Source organism: Dreissena polymorpha, chromosome 3 (assembly GCF_020536995.1).
Source record: "Dreissena polymorpha isolate Duluth1 chromosome 3, UMN_Dpol_1.0, whole genome shotgun sequence".
In the NCBI taxonomy this organism is placed as follows: domain Eukaryota; kingdom Metazoa; phylum Mollusca; class Bivalvia; order Myida; family Dreissenidae; genus Dreissena; species Dreissena polymorpha.
Window position 1 is genome coordinate 26,845,243 of NC_068357.1, and position 27,038 is coordinate 26,872,280.

The 27,038-nt window shown below is 34.4% G+C and overlaps 2 protein-coding genes across 2 annotated transcripts in view; one reads left to right on the forward strand and one right to left on the reverse strand.

Moving 5' to 3' along the window:
* LOC127873378 (C-1-tetrahydrofolate synthase, cytoplasmic-like) overlaps positions 1–8,387 on the reverse strand; it is a 65,199-nt gene extending 56,812 nt beyond the window's left edge. Inside the window, exon 1 of the mRNA XM_052417233.1 lies at positions 8,230–8,387. Within this exon, the coding sequence (XP_052273193.1) occupies positions 8,230–8,264 (35 nt within the window). The 5' untranslated portion in view covers positions 8,265–8,387. The remainder of the gene's footprint in view (positions 1–8,229) is intronic.
* Positions 8,313–24,695, forward strand: LOC127873379 (NADH dehydrogenase (ubiquinone) complex I, assembly factor 6-like). Its single transcript, XM_052417234.1, has 10 exons — positions 8,313–8,514; positions 10,457–10,556; positions 13,437–13,517; positions 14,558–14,599; positions 15,370–15,426; positions 16,942–17,044; positions 17,443–17,576; positions 19,039–19,140; positions 19,306–19,362; positions 24,061–24,695. The coding sequence occupies exons 1-10, from the start codon at positions 8,354–8,356 to the stop codon at positions 24,196–24,198; spliced, it is 975 nt and encodes a 324-aa protein (XP_052273194.1). The 5' UTR covers positions 8,313–8,353; the 3' UTR covers positions 24,199–24,695.
* The last annotated feature ends 2,343 nt before the right edge of the window (positions 24,696–27,038 follow it).

Sequence of the window (27,038 nt, forward strand, 5' to 3'; positions counted from 1 at the left end):
GCCCACTGGTGGCCATGTTTTTTCACCGATCTGGTCCATTTTCGAACTCGTCCGAAATATCAATAAAACCAATGTTTTTACCAACTTTCATGATGATTGGGCAAAAATTGTGACTTCTAGAGTGTTTACAAGGTTTCTATATAATAGCCAAATAAGGAAAACTGCCCCCCCCCCCCCCGGCAGCCATGTTATTCAACTGACCGGAACCATTTTCGAGCTCAACTCTCATATCAAGGGAACAAATGTTCTGACCAAATTTCATGAAAATTGGGCAAAAATGTTACTTCTAGAGTGTTCACATGTTTCCACTATATACATATACCATTTTCGAACTCGTCCGAGATATCAATAAAACCAATGTTTTGACCAACTTTCATGATGATTGGGCAAAAATTGTGACTTCTAAAGTGTTTACAAGGTTTCTCTATAGCCAAAAAAGGAAAACTGCCCCACCCCTCTGGCAGCCATGTTATTCAACTGACCAGAACAATTTTCAAACTCAACTCTCATTTCAAGGAAACAAATGTTCTGACCAAATTTCATGAAAATTGGGCCAAAAATGTGACTTCTAGAATGTTCACATGTTTTTACTATATACATATATAGAAAAATGCCCCGCCCACTGGCGGCCATGTTTTTTCACCGATCTGGACCATTTTCAAACTTGTCCAAGATATCAATAAAACCATGTTTTGACCAACTTTCATGATGATTGGGCAAAAATTGTGATTGTAGAGTGTTAACAAGGTTTCTCTATAGCCAAATAAGGAAAACTGCCCCGCCCACTGGCGGCCATGTTTTTCAACGGACCGGAACCACTTTTGAACTCGACCAACATATCATCAAGGTTAACATTTTGACAAAGTTACATGAAGATTGGGCATGAAATGTGACTACAAGGTTTTTCTTTTTTTTTACCTAGTGACCTAGTTTTTGACACAGTAAGACCCAGTTTCAAACTTGATCGAGATATCATTGGGACAAATCTTCTGACCAAGTTTCATGAAGATCGGACATGAAATCTGGCCTCTAGAGTGTTTACAAACCAAATGTGGACGACGGACGGACTGACGGAAGACGGACAAAGACCGGTCACAAAAGATCACCTGAGCAATCAGGTGAGCTAAAAATATAACAGTTTGTTAAGGATTTAAGCATCATGTTAAGCCTGTATGTACTTTAACTCTAAAGAATAAGTTGGTGAATACTGGCCCTGGATTGTGCAGCAGTCATCACACAATTTTTTTTTGTCTACTAGCTCAGTCATTATGAAATCATAGTCTAAGTTAACAGGAAAAATTTATTTTCTTCCAAATTTACATATTTCTAAAAAAAATCTTTTAAACGGTAGTTACTTTCACAAGAATGTAGGGTTACTTCATCAAAATATTGTTAACCTGAAATTCATACACACACTAAAGATGATAATTGGAATATACATTTCACAAGTTTGAATGTTATTCCAGAGGCTACTTCTCCAAAATAAGAATAATATAAAACCATTAATAATTGTAGGGTACTGATTTATATAGCTTTCATGGTTAAAACCGACCAAGAATTTATGTATCTAAGAAATAATAGTTTGCCTAGCTTTTAAATGACGGCCAAAATTGTGTTCTCAGCTGAGGTTGTCAAGGATGTTTACCTTTACACACACAAAAATGACGTGTTTATTGCTCTAAAATGATGTATAGGAGTTTGTTAATGTTAAAAAACATTACCACGAACAGGATGTTCATTTTGTATCACAAGAGCACATATTTGAATTAAAATATCTGTCTTATTCAAAGAAGATACATGTTAAAATGTACATGCAAACTTAAACAATATACTAGCAAGAAATACATGACCATGAATTGAAACTAGACTTTAATCATTAAATTTTATGAATACATTCAGTTAAAGTAAAGCGCATTGTTCACAGATAAGTGTTATTTTGAAAAATGTTGTAAAATGTGGTATGACATTTAGAAGCAAATCTTTCTGGTTGCTGTGGCATAGTGGGTATGGTGTGTGCCTAGAATATCACAGGTTCAATCCCCACTGGCAGCCTTCTTTAGGTCCCCCATATTGACACCAAGTACTAGTTTTACCCAGGAAACCAACTCATGAGCATTTCAATAGACCATTTCAGTTATTGCCGGTTTTTAATTATCTCCCTAGTGTGACGTCATGCGATAATGATCAAGTGTATTGATTGTAAACGAGAACAGAAATCTTGTTAGAAAATGTTTTTTTCAACGTTGTAAATGGGCTGAACATATGCACGAAAAGATTTGCACTTACCTAATTGTTAATAATGTATTATTTTCTAATGAAATTTTGATATTCCGTTTATACTGCTGATACAGCAGCGGTATTGTTCATCAGAGAACGTGATCGGACGACTAAATATTGAAAATCCCACAAAACAAAACAACTAAATTAGCCGTATTCTTTCTTATAGTAAGACTTTTATAAATGATGTTTCAAAAATAATGAAACATATATTTATTTGATCACAAATATAAGTGGTGTGGATATAGAGAATATTATGTGAGTTTTGGATAAAGATCAAGTTTATCATGCGAGGCTTAGAACCGATGTAGCGCGAGGCTTGCCGAGCGCTAACATGGTTCGTGCAGAGCATGATAAATTTGATCTTTATCCAAAACTCACATAATATTCTATTTATCCTATTATTTTGTGGCCGTTTATCTTTCAAAAAGAGTAAAAATACTTTAAAATTCAAAGAAACAGCGCTGGTTTTCCAAGTTGACTCCGAAGTGTTTGTTTACTTCAACGTCATCATTTGCTATGACGTCACATTGAAGCATATAGTGTTCGTAAGATAGAGGTCAGAAAACCATGGTCTAAAAATAGCGATAGTATAAAGGTAAAGTTTAAATGATCGTTGTTATACTATCGATTTTCATCTGGTAATAGGATAAATTGTTGTTGTTCATCAGCGATTGAACGTGTAAGAGATGCATTTAATCAATTGTAAAACAAAGCCCTAAAAGAGGGGAATACATAACAATTGTTAAATTTTATCATTTTCTTTTCCATTGAATGGATTTTCGTTTTGTTTACATTGAATGACAATATTAATAAATGTAAGCATACATACGGAAAAGAACTCTGTATGTTATGCAAATTGAACTGTCTTTGCATGTATATTGAAATCTCTTTACTATATATAATGATAAGCAGTGATACAAATCTAGCATTTTATGATCAATAAATCTATATATTTAATTTATTTAACACAAGTATTGTTTACCCTTTTGTGCGGAGTTTACATTTACCGGTACCCGTTAAATACCTCAATTGCGTAGCAGTTAAATTGCACAATATTTTAAATTTATTTATAGTTATTAAACACTGTATTATCTAAAGGCTCTATAAAGGTGCAGATACGTAATTATTTACAGATTTTTATATATTTTTTTCATATTTTATTTATAAAGTTTATCAAAAAACAATATATATATGCTATTGGACATAATAATAAAAAAATGAGCAATACAAAATAAAGTGTCCTCCAAGTCAATTGTGTTTACAAACAATCAGTTTATTTACATCGCTGTTTACTTGCGAAAGAGAAAGTGAAAGTGACTCAGGTCACCAAAAATATAACGATGACTTTTAACGTTTTCTGGTATCACTCACAAAGTAGATCTCTTCTAAATGGTTTAAACGTTTGTAGTGATCTTATAAGTTACTTTCTGCTGCTAAAAAGTTGTTAAAATAGAATTAAAATCGAATTTTCTTTCGGCTATTTTTAGCATATATCAACGCTCTGAGGCTACACATCACGTTAGTTGCAAAAATGTAAACATTTCTTCCAATTATGAAACGGGTTTATCCTCCATAATTCTTGACAACGTTGTACCTAAGCTGTGTTATTAGAAGTTTTTATGGAAGAGTAACTGAAATCCTGTAAAAATTAGACCAGTTGATATGCATAATAATTGGATTTGTGACCTTTATAGAGCCTTTAATATGATTAAACTGGCTAATATGTATACACTATTCCTGTAAATCCATTTCCGATAATGTCTTCATTCTTTTTAATGTTAAAATATTTTATTGAAGCAAATGTTCAGTATGTTGGCTTTAAAATTTGGCTTAAATAGCTGCTTAATATGCCAATGGGGGGATGACATGGGGGTATCATAAATTGTGTTTTATCACCAGACACTAGGCTGCAACATGTGGTTTATGCAGGGACCCAAGTATAGGTCCCTGGGTTTATGACACCTTGTTTTCTTTTTAATTGTCTGGGCAGTATCCGATCATACAATAACAAGATAATCGGGTTGTGATGAACAAGGTGCAATAAAACACCGGATAAATATGCTGCAACAAAGAGTGACATTTACATTGGTGTGAACAATTAAATCCAACAATAACATTATTCAAGAGAATTTATTTTATGTGTAACAAGGTACGTTTTTTTCAGACAAATAAAGTTTCAAATCAGGTACAATATGTTGTGAACATAAAATCGATCTATTTAATTGTTGTTTGTTTTCATCATTACTTGTTTTTGTTCGTTAAATTTAATTTATTCTTAAATAAGTTCAATTGATGAGAATTTTTTAACAAAAAAATGGTCGCGAAGAAGTGCCAAGTATGGAGATTTTTGTCATAACCACATACCGAGCTCTTATACATTGTGTTCTACTCCCCGAGTTTGTTGTTAGTTAAAACAAATAAAAACAATATAATCGTTTTAAAAATGCATTTCCTTGCATGCAAATGTTTTATTCAGACATAACAAGTAAAATTTTATTTAATATGTTGCATAATTATCATTACAAACAATGATTTTGTCAGCCTTCCCTTTATGCGCTTATATGAAGTCCACCTCCTTTTGCCAACCAGTGGGCGGAGTCTAAACTTTGCAGGTGGGTTGAATTGACACTTCAATTCCCATTTTCAATGGTAAAGGTCATGTTCCCAAGTGGTAAAAAAGCGCTCAAATCATATGCCAATGATCAATTACCATAAAAATATAAACGTTTGGCACTTTGTTAAATATTTGGCATTTTAATAAAATATTTACGTTTAAAGTTAAGTGGTTACAGTGAGGGATTTGTCTAGCGACACATAGGGTTATTGAATTGAATGTTTAATGTATTTTCACGCTACAATGTACTTATATGAAATATTCGAAGAGTGATAGCTTTAATAGGCGTCAATCTTATAAAAAATTAAATATTTGTGCAATTTATGCATATGTGGTATTGTGCAAGAGACGTTGATATTATCAGCGACACTGTACAGTTTTCTCTCTGCTGGATTTTGTATCATCTCATTACGTCACATCCGGCTAAGGGACACAACTCTTACACTAGTAAATGCGAATAACTGAAAGGGTCTATATGCCTAAGATTTTCATTATCACATGGTCTTTCAAATGCCATGCTAATAATACACTCAAATTTCAAATAAACAATGAAAAGCGTTACAACACTTTTATAATTTTACCAATTCATATGCATGATTGTCCATAGAAATACTAATATTTTTTACATTTGTTTAGCTTAAGATCGTTATTTTGCTTGTTTGAACATAATGCATCGTCATGACACTAAACATTATAGACCTACACCTTGAACTGACACTGAACATTATAGACCTTGACCTGGAACTGACACTGAACATTATAGACCTTGACCTTGAACTGAGTGGCCAAAAATGTATCCCAATCATGGCCTGCATATACACTATCTACTAGCTGCAATATTTGCAGCATAATACCTCCATCCAAGCTTCAGTTTTTATTATTGAAACCTAATTTTTAACATTTAATTTAAAGTGACTCATTTGCCCCAAAAGTTATGCCATGCTATATCAGCATGTAAGCTACCTTCATCAGAAATTTAGTCACAATATCTCCATCCTAATTTAAGTCAATGAGCAGACACTGTTAAACTATTTTTAGCAGCAGTGACATATCTTTTAATCAAGGACTTTGACACTACTGGGAAAACAAGCTTGCTATATTGAAACTGTCATTAAAATGTGTTTAACTAGGAATGGGGACTTGTTCACAGTTTCAAATCAAAGCGCTGAAAGCACTTAAGTTGTTTGCCGTTGTCCTTGATTAGCTTGTGCGCATTGCACAAGCTGATCAGTGTGTACAGGCTAATCTTATTTCACATGCATTAAGCCCCGTTTTCCCTGAAAGCAGCCAATATGTACAGATTTCAATGATAAACACCAGACTAGCCAATGTCCACTTACAAGCTGGTAAATACACCCACTGCAGTAGTATAGCAGACACTCCTAAGCATTCGTCTTCTGCAGTGCAGACAGGCAGCGGTAATCGTTCCTAGCATAGTGAATTACAGTCCTTAGCGTAGCTAAGCTAGCTAAGCACATACTGATTTGCAAAACATGCTCTGTGAATTTAGTCGGCCACTAACGCGACCAACTAAAAATAGCATTTTTCAAAAGGATTGTCATAGATTTACAAAAGAATGTATGTTTTATATTCATACAAGCAAAATAACACTCCTGACAAAGAAATAGGTTTTAATTGTTCATAGATAATCATCCACTGAAGTTGGAAACAAGAGTTTGTGAAACGCATTGCCCCCTACAGCCCTTTGAAGCCGCACAGCAGCTATTTTAGAAACAAGGTTATATTTGTAAAGGTCACAGTGACCTTGACCTTTGACCTAGTGACCTCAAACCATGTTTGATAGTAGATCTCAATAAGATACATGCACATGTGAAGTTTAAAGAACATAGACCCAGGAGTTTTCATTTTATGAGCAAGGTTAAAGTTTTGGGACAGAATGACAGACAGACAGACAGGCCAAAAAACAATATACCCCCGATCATTCAATCCATGGGCATAAAAATACAGAGTTAATCAATAATTTCGCCAAAATATTTCCTTTCAACATAGAATTAAAACTATCCTTAAAATTCAAAAGTCTGCATGGTGTAGGGGTAGCATGTAAGCTTTTCTTTAAGAGGATCCTGGTTTGAACACCATGGCCAACACATTTTTATGTCCCCCAGTCTATAAGTTTAGGGACATATTGTTTTTTCCCTGTCTGTTTGTTTGTTGGTTTGTTTGTGTCAAACTTTAATATAGCCATTACTTTTGCAATATTAAAGGTAGCAACTTGATATTTGGCATGCATGTGTATCTCATGGAGCTGCACATTTTGAGTGGTGAAAGGTCAAGATCATCCTTCAAGGTCAAAGGTCACATATATGGGGGGGGGGACATAGTGTTACACAAACACATCTCGTTTTATCTACTCTTTGACCTTGTTCTAAGAATTATTTGAAATTATTTCAATTATTACAGTTATGTTAGTAAATTAATTTATGTGAAAAAAATCTGTCCTTTTCATGGGTGCCATACGATGAAAAAAGGCAGAAAATATTTGAGTTCAGTGTTATTTCTTTATTTAACTATGCTTATTTTATTGTCAAGGTTTGACTTTCTGAACCGTATTAAGTCAATTTACACTAAATAACAAGAAAGCATAAGTATGTCTCTATAGTTAATTACTTTCACTAAATTGCACCATTTAGTTTCGACTATTTAAAAACCTGAAAATTATAAAGCGTTGCAATCCGAAATGATTGAATAATTTGGAGAGTTTTGTTGTGGTCTTTATATTTTGTGACACAACGAGGATTGCTTACATAAAGTATAAAATACATCACTAATTGTATGAGCACAGATGGCCGAGTGGTCTAAGCGTTGGACTTTTACTTCAGGGGTCAGTGGTTCCAGCCCAGTTGAGGGTTACTTTTGTTTCTTTCCTTAATTTTATTATTGTTTTTTTACTGGAGCTTTTTAGATCCAATGTTTACATTTATCAATATAAAGCATTAAATGGCAAACTTTAATATCTGCAAAAATCTTTGAAAAGCTCCCTTTTAAAATACTTGCTTCTGAAACAAGCAAGACTAACAAGCAAACATTTTTATGACAAAATAATATTGTACAAATGTATATTTTGCAATTCGACTTAAATTAAATGTGTCAATGCAAACTATGCGTCACAGTTTTATGTACTGTGCGGTTTCACCGTTTGACCTGTTTTTGAATGGTCAGCGAGTGATACTGAAATGATAGGCATTATTATTATACAAACGGTAAATGAATGTCGACCTCTATCTGCTACACTAAAACAGCCTTACAACGAAATGACAACTGTATCTGGAGGCAAAAAATTATAAACGTAGTATTTGAACAATAAAACAAATTACTCTGACACATCCTTTCCGCTTAGTATTTGTGCCATCCTTATGAATGTTTCCTCAACGTTCTCACGGGACCTGCGGCTCCACCAGTAGGACTGATAACACGAGGAAAAACCAAGGTTAACACAAGATGGCAGCGCCCATGTCGAACCAACTGTCAAAAAAATGTTTTCGAGCTTGCGCTCGAATGAAGACACTTTGTCATCAAATAAGTTCGACGTTTTCACATTCAATAAAAAATCAACAATCTGAAAAACCTACACCGTTGGCATATTGCACCAATTTAGTGAAGTATATTTATTTTGAACTTGTAAACTTACATTAGTCGTGTGTGTATTTCCAACTTCCAAGTTTATTTACGGGCCCACCAGTCTTTTCGTAGAGTGCATCTGACCCCATGATCGCTCAAGGCAAAACCATTGATTTGAGATAAAGTGGGTTAAATTTAACCCTATAGATTTCATTTTGATCAATATTATTAAAATATACCAGTGAACGGTGGTCAACGAGACTTTAAAGGAGACTTTTCACAGATTTTGGCATATTTTGAAGTTTGTCATTAAATGCTTTATATTGATAAATGTAAACATTGGATCTTAAAAGCTCCAGTAAAAAATCAAGAATAAAATTAAAAAATTAAAAAAAGGAAAAAAAAGTAGCCGGTACCAGGGCTCGAACCAGTGACCCCCGGAGTCCTGGAATTAGTCTGAAGTAAAAATGCATTAGCCCTCTCAGCTATTCCGCCAGGTATACACAGTTTAAGTATTTTATACCTTATATAAGCAATCTTCGTAGTTTCGTAAATTTAAACGACAACAACAGAACTCTAAAAAGTATTCAATCGTTTCGCGTTGCTACGCTTTATAATTTTTAGGTTTTCAAATCGTCAAAAGATACATATAATGGCTATATTGGACCATGGTAAATGTTCAGTAATAGTGTTTCCTCACAAATATCATAACTAAAACGAAAATTTGCGAATCTGAAACACCTTTTTTCAATTTTGTCAATTTACCAAACCGTGAAAAGATCCCTTTAATGTGTTCTGGTAAATCTGGTTAATCTTATACTCATCATTAAAGATATATTGAGATAGCCTTAATAAATAGGTATACAACATGTATAGTAATTAGGATGCCAAATATGTGATAACTGTTATTTAGTTATGATGAATTTAATGGTATGTATTTCACCTGATTGTGTTTTATTTTTATGTATGGCCTCCATACTTATTTGCTGTAAATGTTCAGTAGTTATGTAATTCTTAGGGATATAGTAATATAATGGCTATAAGAATACAACACAATTAAAATATTATTTAATATGTTTTACTGATAAGTATAATTTGAATACTCATTGCTGTAATTGAGTCTTGATTATATATGCTCTCTGCCCAAAAGAGATTTTAGGGGGGGTTCGAGCTGGATACAGGTTTACATTATTTTGAATCAGCAACACTAATTTAGAGTGCCATCTTACCGTAATACATCCTCCGCGTCCTGACATGACAGAGCCAGTCTTTCTTGGTGCAAACCCATGTGTGCATGGAACAGTGTTGCAAGTTCATGTTGAAAGTGCGTATGCCACCTTTTTTGCAATGCATCATTATATTAAGTGATTGACAGACAGAGTATTTGAGTGGAAATTCCGTGATGTTTTAACATGATGTTTAAATGATGAATGCCTGATAAGTGTGGCACTTTAGAAGCTTAAATGTTTATGTACAAGCAATTGGCAGGAATTAGATTCTGTTAAAGTATATAAGGGATCTTGTACAATTGGGGTATTGTCAGATATTTCACTCACTCACCGCCTCTCCTGACATCACAATAAACCAGCATTTGGTGAAGATTTTGAGATTGATGTGCTACATTGTGATGGGTCCAGAAAAGGTGATTATCAGTTTTAAATAAAAGTTAGACCCTCTTTCATGTCTTTTTTCATCCCCTCTTTAAACGAGAAAATGAAAAGGATTTAAAAAAAAACAATGGACATGTTTGTGGTAATCAACAAACATCTTCAATTTGAAAAGTGGACGATAGCTCAACATTGAATCTTCCTTTTGTTGTGTATATATTATAACATGTTCCTTTCAGGATTTAAGTTGTTAAGTTACATCTACATGTATTAAGCATGGTTTTATCATGTTTATAGATAACATACAAATGTAACTATGATATTCCACATGTTAAATGATTTTACTCTTCTAAATGTTTATTTCATCTGGTTTCAGGAAGTGTGATTATGAGAACTTCCTGTGCACTCTGCTGTATGACAAGCAATGCCAGGCAGCTGCATTGGCCCTCAGGGCTTTCTACATTGAATTAGCTCAGGTTCAGTTCTGCCTTTGTCATTACATTTTGAACAGTGAGATGCTTATATTTCCATTATTATTTAGGGTTTTATCGGCCCAGTTATTGGCATTGCTCTGGAGAGTGGCGACTAGTATGTAATGCATTTTTTTTTTGCTTATGGGAGGAGAAGTTATTTTACGGATCAATGTATATATTTTTGTTTTAAGAATATCTTGCATAGTGGTGATTTTTTGTGTAAATTTGTGTAAATAAGTACTGCATTTGTGCCTATTACATTTATTAGAACATTTATTGCCAATAATGCAAAGCTAATTGTTTTAATTAATAACTGATCCACAACTGATCACAGGGTAAAGATCACAGGGACTGGGCAAATACACGAAACTTTTTGGTTTTGTATAAAAACAAAACATAATCATAATATATTTATTTTGTGGTTTTTCTTATTTGCTTATTTAGTGGAGAAACAATGTAGTACGATATTTGACGACCTATCACGCAAGTAAGTTTATTGGAAGGCGTAGTGGTACGAAAACGTACAATGTATTAGTTTATTAATAGACATATAATAACGATTGCTATACACAACTTCACCAAATAGCAGTACATAAATGATGTCAGCCGGAATAGCTCAGTTGGGAGAGCGTTAGACTGAAGTTGTTTACGCAACAATCATCTAAAGGCCCCCGGTTCAATCCCAGGTTCCGGCACGAACGGAACAGTTCGGCGTCTGACAATTTTCAGTCAAGTTAATAAATATAATAAAGCTTTATTTTATGTAGACATTTTAAAATCCATTTTACTACAATTGGACATTTTTATTAAAATTAATGGATGCCGCGTGAAGACAACGTTAATTAAAATTTCTTACATCACTTAAATATCTTATTAAAAAAATACATGCGTTTTTATATTAACAAATAAATGCAAACAACACATCTATTATCCATGTATTTTTATGGTTGTCTATCATAGGCCCTAAGTACTATCCCTACCACATATAGAGCGCAAAGTGCGACACATATTATTGATTGTAACAATGAGTTGCAAAAAAGGAAGCAGCCGCTTATCAAGGAGGAGCTGTGTCCCAGCAACCCGTTTCCCTAGAGTCAAGCACTCCTCGGAATTTTTTTTAAGAACCACATATAGAGCACGAAGCGCAACACATATTACTATCCAGGTGGTATGGGCCCTTTAGCATTATCCGACCATAGTTATCTTTCTTAGAATTTGAGAAATTTTGAAATCGTTGTTCGAATTTTCATCTGATTGTTCCCAAACTTGCACTCTATATGAGCAATATCGGACCATAAGTCCAGAATTATGTCTCTTTGAATTTAACAATAAAAGTGAAAAACTGCTTGGTTAGGTGATTATGTCAACATTTTTCATCAGATTCTTTCCAAACTTACAGTGTCTTCATATCAATGAGCATTTTTACCTCATTAAAATGAGAAACATCGGGACAATAAGTCCAGATTTTTTTTCTATTAAAATTGACAAAATAAACAATTTCCACTTGTTTAAAAGATTTCACAAGTTTCGTCTGAATCTTTCCAAACTTGTTAAGTGTTTTTATATCAGTATTTCTCTACCCCTATTGAAAATGATGAATATCGGAGCAATAAATCTATTATGATCTTTTACTGAATTTCAAAGTATTGTGAAATGCAGCTTCTTTATGCAATTTACAGTTTTCATTCATTTTTTTTTCCAACTTTTACAGTGTTTTCATATCAATGAGTACTCAGCCCCTATCGTAAATGAGCAACGTAAGAATAAGTTCAGAATCATCTCCCCTTGAAGTTGAGAAAAATATGAAATTAAGCTTACAAGATGAAGCAGATTTTTTAAAACCTACACAGTTCTGTTCCATTAATGAAAACTGCACACGGATGCCAGTAAAAAAGGGAAACCAATGTAAATAAAATGAACTATGAAATATTTGGGGGCTACAACACAAAATCATAGATAATGGATATTTGGGGGTTATAACACAACATCATAAATAATGGTTATTTAGGGGTTATAACACAAAATGAAAGATAATGGTTTTACCAGTATCTTTTTCTATTTTGTTTAAAAAATTCGGCCAATATATTAATATTTACAGTAGAAAAAAAATCGTTCCATGTTACTTCATTGAGTGCCTTTTACACTGAAATTCCCGACGCCCTTTGATGCTTTGCATCAATACTTATCTTGTATTGTTAATCAAATATCCCAATTGCCTAACTTGTCTTAAAGCATGATATTTGTATGTTTGTGATATTTCTGTTTATAACAAAACTGTAAGTAGAAGTTGCAAACAGCATTTGATAAAGACTGACCAGAAATGCAGAGTCTGATTGTTTTAACCAAAGTAATCTTAATCTTAATTTAGAAGTTTGAATAAAAAAATAAACTATTTTCTGACAAGACAAGACAAGACAAAAGTTTATGTCGTAAATAAAGGCCACCGGCCCAAAATACAGCATATATTAGTAACAACATATTTTATTTTTGAGTTGTGATTACATCAAGTTTGAACATCAATTTTGTTCTACATCTTTCTTTTTCATTATTTCAGTTATAAAAAAGGCTATGCTTTTTAATTTACTTTCATCAGAAATTTGCATAAGATTGCAAAAATTTAGGAAATTTTGTTCACCATTGTACCATGAAAAGATAAACATTTGCCTTTCTTGGTTGAATCTGGGACATTTAAAAAATACATGAAACTCATCTTCAATACATACATGACAGCAATAATTAATCATGTAAATTATATTAACTTATGATTTTAGATTTCAAATATAAAACAGATAAAAATGTATTCATGATTCATTAATAAGAATGCATTATTCCTTATTTTGAAGCTTAATTTGAAACACAATAATTTATGTCCTATATTTCCAGGTACCTGATGTGACAACAGATCACATGAGAGCGTTGTTGAGATTTCAGTTCTGGAAAGATTCTCTTAATGCAACCTTTGAGGCAAGTGTTGAACTACCAGAAAATCTCCTCATTAATATATTATATTGATAAATATAAAAACACATTAATTAATGTATGAACTCTTAAACAGTGTTTATGGTAGTAAGAAATATACATGTAACACTGTTTTATGATTTCAAGATGTATTGTCACTGTTTTATGGCTCAAAAATATGGACATGTTATCAAGATACATTGTATATAAACTCTGTTTTATTGTATCAAGATATATATGGTAAACATTGTTGTATTGTATCAAGATATATAATCACTGTTTTATGTTGTGAAAAATATCATGCAAAATATTGGTAATGTCAATTGTAAATTGTAGAAGTTATTCTACTTTCATGGTCAATTTGGAAGGCATTCCATGTCAAATACTTGTTGAAAAAAAGTATATTACCATTTACATATTGCTATTAAAAATGTGAATAGTACAAAAATAGATCTGTATTTAAGATGATGTTCAAAACATGTACCTAGTGAAATTTAATTATGAGATAATGCTACCTGTTAAAGTAACATTACTATTCAAAATCAATGAAAATTTTGTACAATTGTTCGTAAAATAAACTTAACCAATTAAAAATCAGTGTATCTTATGGCTATTGCCGAAATTTCAACGTCAGATGTGCTCTGGTAAAATAGATGTTTGTAGATACAAAATGCTCGTTTTTATTATTGTTTAGCATGTCTATTCATACGACACATGAACAATAAAATGGTGTTCGTGTGACTTTGAATAGATATATTCGTGGGAATTAATTGTGGCCACAAATAAATAAAAAAGAGCATTTTGTATCTACAAAAATCTATGTAATCATACCACATCTAGCGTTGAAATTTTGGCTATTGCTATAAGGAACACTGATTGTTAAGGTGTTAACTTTATTTTACGGAATACTTAACGAAATTTTCGTTGATTTTGAGCATTATAGAGACTTCAACAGTTTACTACAGTTTCTAAGGTAATAATTGTATTAGTAGTATCATTATTCACATTTCAGATGTTATTTTGATGTTATGGTGGTCATGTTTCAGGGTAAACCACCACAGGCACCTATATTGCTGGAACTCTCCCAAGTTAGTGGTATTTAACCCTTACAGTGCTGGAACCGAATTTTGAAGGCCTTTGCAAACAGTTTGGATCCAGATGAGACGCCACAGAACGTGGCGTCTCATCTGGATCCAAACTGTTTGCTATTCTGATAGTATTCTTTGAAAAAATCGAAGAAAATGCTAATTTTAGAAATTCAGCAGACTACATTTTAGCAGATGACAAATTACCCAGCATGCAAAGGGTTAATGAACCCTGTCAACTGCTAAACAGTAGATTATTTTCATTCTGCTTTTTAAGCCCCTGGTAGAGTGGCATATAGCAGGCGCGCTGTCCATCAGTCAGTCCAGCATTATTTTTCCTGAGTTTATTACGCAACGCTATTAGATATTGAGCTGATGTTTGGTATGTGAGTCAACCTACATTACCTACAGATGAAGTATTAGTTTCGTTCCTGTCCATTAATTTTTGGTGGATTTATGGGCCTTGGACTAAGAAAGAACTTATATCTATAATAACCGTATTCAGGAAGTCTTTATGCAATGCTTTTAGATATTGAGCGGATTTTTGGTAAGTGAGTCTACCTACATGACCTTCAGAATGAGTATGAGATTCTTTCTGGTCTATTGACGTTTGGCAAAGTTATGGGCCTTGGACAATTTTCTCTAAAGTACATGTAGCTACTGTGAGGCTTTAAAGCCCAGTAGGGGGCATTGTGTTTCACAAACACAGGTCTTCTTTTTATTATCCTGTTTCAATTATATGTGTTGACATTTCTTGGTTGTAATTGTTGCAGCATATTCAGAAGAATCGACTATCCAAAGCATGGTTTACCAGAATACTGGACGAAAGGGTGAGACACACTCATTAAACATGTCGATAAATAGCCTCATTTTAGCAAGAAAAGTGATTAAACATGCTTGTTGTTTAACACAAAGTTTAGCGCATCATGTAAAACCTCATTACACTAACCAAATATTTTTAAATACTGAATCATGAGTGTGCTGCTTAATAATGGAATGGTTTATAGGTAATGGAGTATAATGCATAGATGTTGTCTGCCAAAGCCATAATACATTCATTCTTTCTGTCCTATTAATCAGCAGGCTACTGTATTGTTAAGAGAACATACAATACATGATGAAAGTGTTATCTTTTCAATATGAGCCAGTTGTTAAAAAGTAAATATCCTTTTTATGACCCTTTTTGAAGAAAAGGGGGTATATAGTTTTCGCACTGTCCGTCTGTCAGTCAGTCTGTCTGTCTGTCAGTGTGTCAGTTTGTCACACTTTTCGTGTCCGCTCTCTAATTCATATAGTTTTCATCCGATCTTTACCAAACTTGGTCAGAAGTTGTATCTAGACATTATCTAGGTCAAGTTCGAATATGGGTCATGCCAGGTCAAAAACTAGGTCAAGGGGTCACTTAGTGCATTTCAAGGATTTAGCATGGTCTCCGCTCTCTAATTGAAGAAGTTTTCATCTGATTTTTTCCAAACTTGGTCAGAAGTTGTATCAAGACAATATCTATGTCAAGTTTGAATATGGGTCATGCCGGGTCAAAAACTAGGTCATGGGGTCACTTAGTGCATTTCAAGGATTTAGCATGGTGTCCACTCTCTAATTGAAGCAGTTCATCTGATCTTTACCAAACTTGGTCAGAAGTTGTATCAAGACAATATCTAGGTCAACTTCGAAGATGCGTCATGCCGGGTCAGAAACTAGGTCACGGGGTCACTTAGTGCCTTTTAAACATTCAGCATGTTGTCAGCTCTCTAATTTAAGTAGTTTTCATCAAATATCTGCACCAAACTCGGTCAGACGTTTTATCTAGAAGATCTCTACACCAAGTTTGAACATGGGCCATGCCGGGCCTAAAACCAGGTCACGCGGTCACTTTTTTAACATTCAGCATGGTGTCCGCTCTCTAAATGAAGTAGTTTTCATCAGATTTTTACCAAACTTGGTCGGAAGTTTTCTCTCAATGATCTTAAGGCCAAGTTTGAACATGGGCCATGCCAGATCAAAAACTAGGTCACGGGTCTAATTTAAGTAGTTTTCATCCGATCTTAACCACACTTGGTCAGAAGCTGTATCTAGATGATGTATTGGTAAAGTTCAAACATTTGGCCATGCCAGGTAAAAAACTAGGTCACGTGCGTTTTAAAACATTGAGCATGGTGTCTGCTGTTTTTTGTGAATACAACATGCAAAATATTCTGTGTCAATGCGGCATGTGGGGGTATTTCTTACGTCTGTGACAAAGCTCTAGTTATGATTTTTTTTAAAACAGATTAAAGTATAATGTTATTGGTGGTTTAATTGTAGACAAACAATTAAAGCAAATCAAACCTTTTTTCATTTTACAGGTGAAGCAAACTGAGACAGATAAGTTCCGAAGTTTGAAGGATGTTGAAGATGCAGCAGAAAATACAGTGACCTGTCTGAACTATTTACTTTTGCAAACTAAAGGTGATTGAATTGAAGAATTAATAACAATGATTTCATAATGCATGGGTAGGTACAGGAATATAATTAGATAATTTTGAAATAACCTGTCTTGATTTGTTTTCCATCCCTTTCATTGATTGTTTTCAATCTTAAAAAACTTTCACATTATTTTGTTGTTACTTCACATTTGATTGATTGGCAAGCAAATAAGATTTGAATGATTTGTTAAGTCTTGTAACTTTTCATCTGATTGGTTTCAAGGCATAATTATTATTTGTGTGTATATATATTGTAAGTGTGAAAAAAATTGGTTGGCATGTTAAGCAGTTAAAATCTCATCACTTGTAACTCAACATTGATTGGTAGGCATGCATTGTAGATGCTAATCACTTGTAGCCCCATATTTGATTTGTGTACAGGCATAGCAGACTTGAATGCGGACCATGCTGCCAGTCACCTGGGCAGATGTCAAGGGCTGGTCACCCACCTACGAGGTGTTCGCTATCATGCCACCAGGGGCAAGGTCTACCTTCCTATAGAACTGATCATAAAGGTTGTCTTCAGATTGATGCTCTTGTGTTCTTAACCCTTTTCATGCTGGGAAATTTTGTCGTCTGTTAAAATGTTGTCTGCTGAATTTCTAAAATTAGCATTTTCTTTGATTTTTTTCAAAGAATACTATCAGAATAGCAAACAGTTTGGATCCTGATCAGACGCCACGTTCTTTGGCGTTTCATCAGGATCCAAACTGTTTGCAAAGGCCTTCAAAATTCGGTTTCAGCACTGAAAGGGTTAAATTCGGAAATTTGTATCACTTATTTTTTATTCTTTGCTTGCACACAAAGTTTAAGAGGGGGTATATTTGAGTCACTCCCTAGTTTAGTTGGTCAGTAAATTTGTCTTCACACAATGTTACATGTTTGTGGAGTGAACAACTTCCACATTTCTCAATTCATTAAGTTAACATTCAAGATATTAAATCTCTAAGAAGTGTGGATGTGCAAGACACTTCTTTATGCCCAATGATTCACATATTTCACGACCTTTCGTCAAGGGACTGGCAGAGGCATAAAATTTTGTTTTTATGCCCCCGAAGGAGGGCATATAGTGATCGGACTGTTGTCCGTCTGTCTGTCCTTCCGTCATACTTTGCGTTTAGGTTTCGCATTTAAGTTTCGAAAAATGCTCATAACTTCTATGTCACTTCACATAGCAACTTGATATTTGGCATGCATGTGTATCTCATGGAGCTGCACATTTTGAGTGGTGAAAGGTCAACGTCAAAGTCATCCTTCAAGGTCAATGGTAAAAAAACATGTATCAAAGCGGCGCAGTAGGGGGCATTGTGTTTCTGACAAACACATCTTTTGTTATATATGTTTTTTTAGCAAAGTAGTTCCACATTTGTCAAGCAACTGCATTGATACTTCAAATGTATTATCTTTATAGATGTGCAAAGCTCTAGTTTAATAAATTCAAGAAATAGAAAGAAAGGAATTCAACATTGAAGAAAAAAGTTATTCTTGTTGATATGCATTCAGCATGTGATGCAGCAAATTTGCAGTGATTTTAACATGACAATTTATATACTTTTTCCTATGCAACAACGCTCAAATACTTCTGAACTTGCATGTAGTTTAATTATTATGATCTCAGAAAGGATAAGCATGTGGAATCAGTAAAACGTTTACTTTTCACATATTTTACTTTCTTTAGCAATGTCCTGTTAACAATTAACTCAGAGGTTAGCAACAAAAAAGAAAGTATTTGAATGTTTATTCTTTAAATATATATATAATACTCTCAAAACATGTGTATGTCGAGATGTAAACGTTAATTGATCTCTTCTTTGGAAGCTTGTGAATTTGTTTTTAGTAAAAGAAGTACCAGTATTTTTTCATTACCTTACAAAAAAAACCATTTAAAAAAGTATCCCAATAAGCCGCTGCATTTCAAGTTGTGGGTGGTAAAATATATACCCGTAGATACAAATCAGCTTTTCTGTTTTCTTTCAGCACAAAGTTTCACAGGAGCAGGTTCTTCGACAGAAAGATGATGCAAGTCTGAGGGACTTAGCTTATGAAGTTGCCAGTCAAGCTCACATACACCTGGAAAAGGTATAATATAATATTGTGACTTCAAGGGATAGTATATGTACCTGGGTATATCTTAATGATTAATTATATATAAAAAAATAGTATACTGTCAATTATTAATAAGACAAGAATAAACCATTTATATACGATATGGCTGTATGCACTTTATTTATTTACCTGTTTTAGGCTCGAGGTTTTAAAAACAAGGTTCCCAGGGATGCCTACCCTTTCTTCCTGAACTCAGTAAGTAGTAGAAACAAGAACAGCCTATTCAGAAAGAAAAACACAGACAGATTGTTGATGTGGGCATAATTAAAATACAGCATTCATATATATTTATTTATTCATACAGTTACATAACTATGTAAGATGAGTAACATTCTAAATTAAATTCTCTATAACGCTCAAAATCAACGAAAGTTTCGTTAAGTATTTCGTAAAATAAAGTTAACCCCTTAACAATCAGTGTTCCTTATAGCAATAGCCAAAATTTCAACGCTAGATGTGGTATGATTACATAGATTTGTGTAGATACAAAATACTCGTTTTTAGCTCATCTATTTTTTGAAAAAAAAATATGAGCTATTGTCATCATGATGCACCTTAGCGTCGGCGTCGGCGTCTGGTTAAGTTTTGCGTTTATAGGTCTACTTTTCTCAGAAAGTATCAATGCTATTGCATTCAAACTTGGTACACTTACTTACTATCATGAGGGGACTGGGCAGGCAAAGTTAGATAACTCTGGCGTGCATTTTGACAGAATTATGTGCCCTTTTTATACTTAGAAAATTGAAAATTTTGGTTAAGTTTTGTGTTTAGGTCCATTTTATTCCTTAAGAATCAAAGTTATTGCTTTCATACTTGCAACACTTACTAACTATCATAAGGGGACTATGCAGGCAAAGTAATGTAACTCTGACTGGCATTTTGACAGAATTGTGTGCCCTATTTATACTTAGAAAATTCAACATTTGGTTAAGTTTTGTGTTTAGGTCCACTTTATTCCTACAGTATCAAAGCTATTGCTTTCATACTTGCAACACTTATTAACTATCATAAAGGGACTGTGCAGGCAAAGTTATGTAACTCTGACTGGCATTTGGACAGAATTATGGGCCCTTTATACTTAGAAAATTGAAAATTTTGTTAAGTTTTGTGTTTTGGTCCACTTTACCCCTAAACTATCATAGATATTGCTTTCATACTTGGAACACTCGTAAACTATCATAAGGGTACAGTAAAAGCAAAAGTTGCATAACTCTGGTTGTCATTTTTACGGAATTATGGCCCTTTTATGACTTAGTAACTTTGAATATATGGTTAAATTTTGTGTTTAGATCCACTTTACTTCTAAAGTATCAAGGCTATTGCTTTCAAACTTTAAATACTTTCATGCAATCATGAGGTTACTGTACCTGGCAAGTTGAATTTTACCTTGACCTTTGAATAAACTTGACTCTCAAGGTCAAATTATTAAATTTTGCTAAAAATGCCATAACTTCTTTATTTATGATTAGATTTGATTGATACTTCGACAAAACTACTCTTACCTGACATACCACAATAGACTCCACCCATACCATCCCCCGTGCCCTCTCCCCTCCCCCCCCCCCCCCCCCCGAATCCCCCCTTTTTGTTTTTTTATTTGTTTTTTTTAGATCATCTCACAAATGACCACCACCCATCACACTATACTATACCCCCCCACCCCCCCCCCTCAAATATTTTTTTTTTAAATGGTTAAAAAACACAAATATTTATTTTTATTATTTTATGTTTGAAATACCGTCCAACCATCGCACCCAAGAATACCCCCCCTCCCCCCGAATTCCCCCCCCCCCGAATTCCCCCCCCCCCCCTAATATTTTTTTTTTTTTTTAAGACCATCTCACAAATGACCACCACACCCTCACACTATACTATACCCCCCCCCCCACCCCACCCCCCTGAATCCTCCCCCCCCCCTATTTTTTTTTTTTTTTAAATCATCTCACAAATGACCACCACACCCTCACACTATACTATATCCCCCCCCCCCCGAATCCCCCCCCCCCTGAATCCCCCCCCTCGATTTTTTTTTTTTTTTTTTAAGATCATCTCACAAATGACCACCACAACCGTCACACTATACTATACCCTTCCCCTCACCCCCCCCCCCCAATATTTTTTTTGAAACGGTTACAAAACACAAATATTTATTTTTATTATTTTATGTTTGAAATACCGTCCAACCATCCCAACCAAGAATACCCCTCTCCCCCCCCCCCGAATTCCCCCCCCCCCCCCCTAAATTTTTTTTATTTTATTTTTTTTTTAAGATCATCTCACAAATGACCACCACACCCTCACACTATACTATACCCCCTTACCACCCACCCCCCCCCCCCCAATTTTTTTTTTTATTTTTGAAATGGTTAAAAATTACAAATATTTTTTTATATTATTTATGTTTGAAACCATCGCACCCAAGAATACCCCCCCCCCCTAATTTTTTTTTTTTTTTTTTAAGATCATCTCACAAATGACCACCACACCCTCACACTATACCCCCCCCCCCCCCCCTACCCACCCCCCCCCCCCAAATTTATTTTCGTTTGAAACGGTTAAAAAACACAAATATTTATTTTTATTATTTAATGTTTGAAATACCGTCCAACCATCGCACCCAAGAATCCCCCCCCCCCCCCCCACCCCCCCACCCCCCCCCCCCCCCTCCCGATTTAAAAAAAAAAAAATCATTTTTTTTCGCATTTTTGGAAGATAATGTGATAAATGTCCACGCCCCCACACTATACACCCCTCTTCACTCCACCCCTACCTCCTTTGTGATTGATAATGAGAGTCCCTTCACCTTTAACCCGCAAGGCGGTGCTCTTGTTATTTATTTGTGGCCACAATTAATTCCCGCGAATATATCTATTCATACGACACACGAACACCATTTCAGTGTTCATGTGTCGTATGAATAGATATGCAAAACAATAATAAAAACGAGCATTTTGCATCTACAAACATCTATTTTACCAGACCACATCTGACGTTGAAATTTCGGCAATTGCCATAAGGAACACTGAGTTTCAATTGGTTTAATTTATTTTACGAACAATCGTACAAAATTCTCGTTGATTTTGAATAGTAATGTTACTATAAAACAAGTCACTTTTTGTTTGTACACAAGTCAAGTCCATGGTACAAAATTGTAATTAGTAAAATGTGTAATCCACCACTAGTTCCTTTTTCTCTTGTTGCTGGGTGGGGTTTGGCGTGGGGGCTCCAGTAGTCCAACACAGAGCAAGACTTGTGCAACTCAAGTGTTATATCTTGAGGTTTAATTACCCTCCATTGAGCCAAACATATTTAGTTTAAACTTATTATATCCCCATTACAATTGGTAATGGGGGCTATATAGGAGTCTTTTTGTCGGTCTGTCTGTCACGAAAATTTCATCCGATCTATACCAAACATGGTCAGAAGTTGTATCTAAATGATTTCTAGGTCAAGTTTGAATATGGGTCATGCTGGGTCAAAACTAGGTCACAGGGTCACTAAGTGAATTTTAAACAAAAAGTTTGTCCGGACCATAACTATGTCATTTATCGTTAGATTTTAAAATGACTCGGTACGTTTGATCACCATCATTTGACGGTGCGTCATGCGAAAGAAGTATGTCGATATCTCCAAGGTCAAGGTCACACTTGAAGCTCAAAGGTCAAATGCTTCTGCTGGCCATAACTTGGTCATTTATTGTGAGATTTTAAAATAATTTGTCACATTTGTTCCCCATCATTGGACGGTGTCTCATGCGAAAGAATTACGCCGATATCTCAAAGGTCACACTTTGGGTTCAAAAATAAAAAAATGGCCATAAATGAGCTTGTCCGGGCCATAACTATGTCGTTCATTGTGAGATTTTAAAATCACTTGGCACATTTGTTCATCATGATTGGCCGCTGTGTCATGAAAAAGAATTACGTCGATATCTCCAAGGTCAAGGTCACACTTTGAGTTCAAAGGTCATAAATGGCCATGAATGAGCTTGTGCGGGCCATAACTATGTCATTAATTGTGAGATTTTAAAATTACTAGGTACATTTGTTCACAATAATTGGACGGTGTGTCATGCAAAAGAATGTCAATATCTCCAAGGTCAAGGTCACACTTTGAGTTCAATTGTCAAAAATGGCCAAAAATGATCTTGTCCGGGCCATTACTATGTCATTCATTGTGAGATTTTAAAATTACTCGGTACATTTGTTCACAATCATTGGACGGTGTGTCATGCGAAAGAATTACGTCGATATATCCAAGGTCAAGGTCACACCTTGAGTTCAAAAGTCAAAAATGGCCATAAATGAGCTTGTCCGGGCCATAACTATTTCATTCATTATGAAATTTTAAAATGACTCTGTACATTAATTTTGTTCACGTTCATTGGACGGCGTGTCATGCAAAAGAATTCAAGAGTTCAAAATGGCCATAAAGGATAATGGCATATTAATTCTTAAAAATCGTCAAAAATTAGCTTCTCTTGTTTTGTGAAGACAGCATGCAAAATATTCTGTGTCAATGCATCATGTCGGGATATATGTCATGTCTGTGACAAATCTCTAGTTTATCTTAGCTCGACTGCATTAGAAGTACTAACTAATTATTTGAAACGCTCTTGAGTTCGTTTACTGGGACTAGAACCAGTACTTGTTGTCTTTGGGGAGATCGCAGGAACGCTACAAGTGGGGTTTGAACCTGTGACTTCCTGATTGCTAGGTGGTCATCATATCCACTAAGCCACGGCCAAGCATATTTGTCTAAAGCCTCTCAGTAAGATATGTATAAAGTCTACCAAATGGCGTGGGCAGGCCTATACTAAATTACCAGAATTCTCCCCAATTTATTACTGGTTTTTTTTCACTACTTTTACATCGTCTTTTCAATGTGTTGCAGGTGATCTGTGAGAAATATTTGAAAGACCTTCAACTTGCAAACTTCAACATCTTCCACGAGAGTCTTTATTTATCACCAACAAAACAGAGATTGGCTTGGAGATTGCTTGTGCAAAAATACTTAAAAAGGACTTATTAGGTTTGGAAATTTGTCATAATTAAAGTGACACTCCCTAAAATATATTATTTGTGATGTGTGCATTTATTTTTGCCAGCATTTTGTGATTAGAGCAGTGTTTAAACTGTGCAATCCAACAGGATTCAGTTGAATTCAGAAATCTGTTGTGAGTAAACCTCTTGTTTCTTCTGCAGTCTAGGAGTCAGTTTATCTATTTATTATGTAGATATTCATAGTAAAATAACAGAGTATTTCCACAAGGAAATACATACTTCTGGATAGGAATTTCAAAGTATTAAATAGTTCCTGTAATCAAAGGCTTTGAAAGCAGGCTAGATTGATGTGTTATGTAACGTAAATATCCATTATATTCTGTGCTACAAGAGGAAAACCTGTTCCATTTGAAGACATGCAATTTACCATTGTGTGGGTCATACAAAGTAAACATTCTCATTATGTGATTTATTTTTCCTTTGGGAAAATGTAAATATTTTGTATAAAATAATTGTTTACAACAGTATTTGGGTTTGTTTTTGTAAAGAGGTATATACAAAATGGAATATTTAAATGTCCCAGTGAAAATTCTGTTGCTATGGCAACAAATAGACTATAATACTGCTGAAAATGGTGGTTTTCTGGATCCTGCGATAACTTAAAAAGTTCTTCGTATTTTGTCTTGAAACATGGATAGATGGCAATATCGACATTTTGCACGTCAATTCATTTTGTTCCTACGTCAAAAATTCTGGTCGCTATGGCAACAAATAAAAAAAAATCCTAACAATGGTGGAATTTCTGACAATGGTGGAGCTGGTAGGGGACATATATTGCTTTGCAATAATCTTGCTTTATTAGCTCCAATGACCACAGGCCAGCAGGGCTTATGTCATGGTCCTGTGTACGTCGTGCGTGCGTGCGTCTGTGCGTTAACTTTTTCTTTAAACATCTTCTCCTAAACTTCTGGTCCAATTCTGATGAAATTTCTCAGGAATGTTCCTGGGGTGAACTTCTTTCAAATTGTTCAAATTATGCCCCTGTGGTCATATTTGACCCTGCCCCGGGGGTCAAAAAATTGAAAATTTGCTTATATAAGGCCTATTTTGTGAAAACTTTTAAAATCTGCTCGTCCATAACCATTGGGCCTAGGGCTACCAAACTTGGTATGTAGTGACATCTTATAGTCCTTTACCATGTTTGTTCAAATTATTCCCCTGGGGTCAAATTTGACCCTGCCCCGAGGGGTAAAAAAAAATAAAAAATTTGATTATATAAGATCTATTTTGTGCAAACTTTAAAAATCTTTCTGTCCATAACCTTATGGCATAGGGCTTCCAAATTTGGTATGTAATGACATCTAATAGCCCTCTACCAAGTTTGTTCAAATTAAGCCCCTGGGATCAAATTTGACCGTTCCTCAGGGGTCACAACATTGAACATATGCTTATATTGGGCCCAATTTGTGCAAACTTTAAAAATCTTTATGTCCATAACCATTGGGCCTATTTCTACCAAATTCGGTATGTAGTGACATCTAATATTTCTCTACTTAGTTTGTTCAAATTATGCCCCTGGGGACAAATTTGACACTGCCCTGGGGGTCACACAAATGAACATATGCTTAAATAAGGCCTATTTTGTGCAAACTTTAAAAATCTTCTTGTTCATAATTATAGAGCCTAGGGCTACTAAATTTGGTGTGTAGTGATATCTAATAGTCCTCTACCAAATTTGTTCAAATTATTCCCCTGGGCTCAAATTTGACCCTGCCCTGGGGGTCACAAAACTGAACATATGACGTTTACCAGGGGAGATTACTGCGGCCGTGTGGCTGTGACCAACAACAACAACAACATCTTGTAAACATGAGATAAAACCCTGTCATTTAGTGCCATTTTAGATCAGATGGTGTTTGCTTACAAAGGAATTGAAGTAAGAACATATGTTATGAATGTTTTTCATATAAACTGAAAAAAGTCGGGTTTTATTTAAATATGTCGAAAGTGAACATATATCCGGATAAAAATATTTCGGTTGACATGTTAATTTCATGTTTTTTTTGTAGTGTTTAAACCAGTTTAATAATAGCTTATTGATTATAAAAACACAACATCCATGAGCATTATTATTTGAAGAAAAGTTAATATATAAAACTGCATGGTAAACTCAAACTTTGTATCTAAGAGAAGGTGTTGGAATTAATGAAGTGCAATGTTCTTAACTATCGTATATGCTGCTTTTTAATAACTAATGATTCATTGTTCCATTTGTGAATCGTGACTCATGAATTGTGGATATGATTGTCAATTGCTGAACGATCCATATATATTTCTGACCATTTTATAATTTTCTTAATATAAGTTATGAATTGATCTTAGAAGCCAATGTATTACTTAATTAAATACATTTATAAATATAAAGAAATAATCTTTAGATTATCATAATATTCTCGGGCCTGTTGGTCTTAGTGATGTGTGGGTTGTTAATTATATTTTGAGATGATTCTTTACAATTCTTTACAAAGAAAGATGCTACTATTGTATTTGTTATAAATGTGTGAAAGGCTCTAAGAAGGAACCAGAGATTATTAACCCTTTACCAAACATTAACAGGATTTTACAGGTTTGTAGCTGACAACTTTATAAATAATTGTGATAAAAGGAGAAATTGCTCAAGATAAGCGATTTCTCCTTTTATCACAATTATTTCTACCCTACCTGATCATTTCCTTCATATTCCAAAACAATTTAATTGTCGTCTGCAACCTCTTTCAAATTGGGAAAAATGTGTAGTTTGGTAAAGGGTTAAGGCATTTTGATTCCTATGGGTCTTTGAATCTGTTACAAATCAAATGCGTAGATTTG

Coding starts and splice junctions, on each gene's coding strand:
- LOC127873379 (XM_052417234.1), top strand. CDS start 8,354: ATGGCAGCGCCCATGTCGAACCAACTGTCAAAAAAATGTTTTCGAGCT. Junction 8,515..10,456: donor TATTGCACCAATTTAGTGAA/GTATATTTATTT, acceptor ATCTGGTTTCAG/GAAGTGTGATTATGAGAACT. Junction 19,141..19,305: donor CTCACATACACCTGGAAAAG/GTATAATATAAT, acceptor TACCTGTTTTAG/GCTCGAGGTTTTAAAAACAA.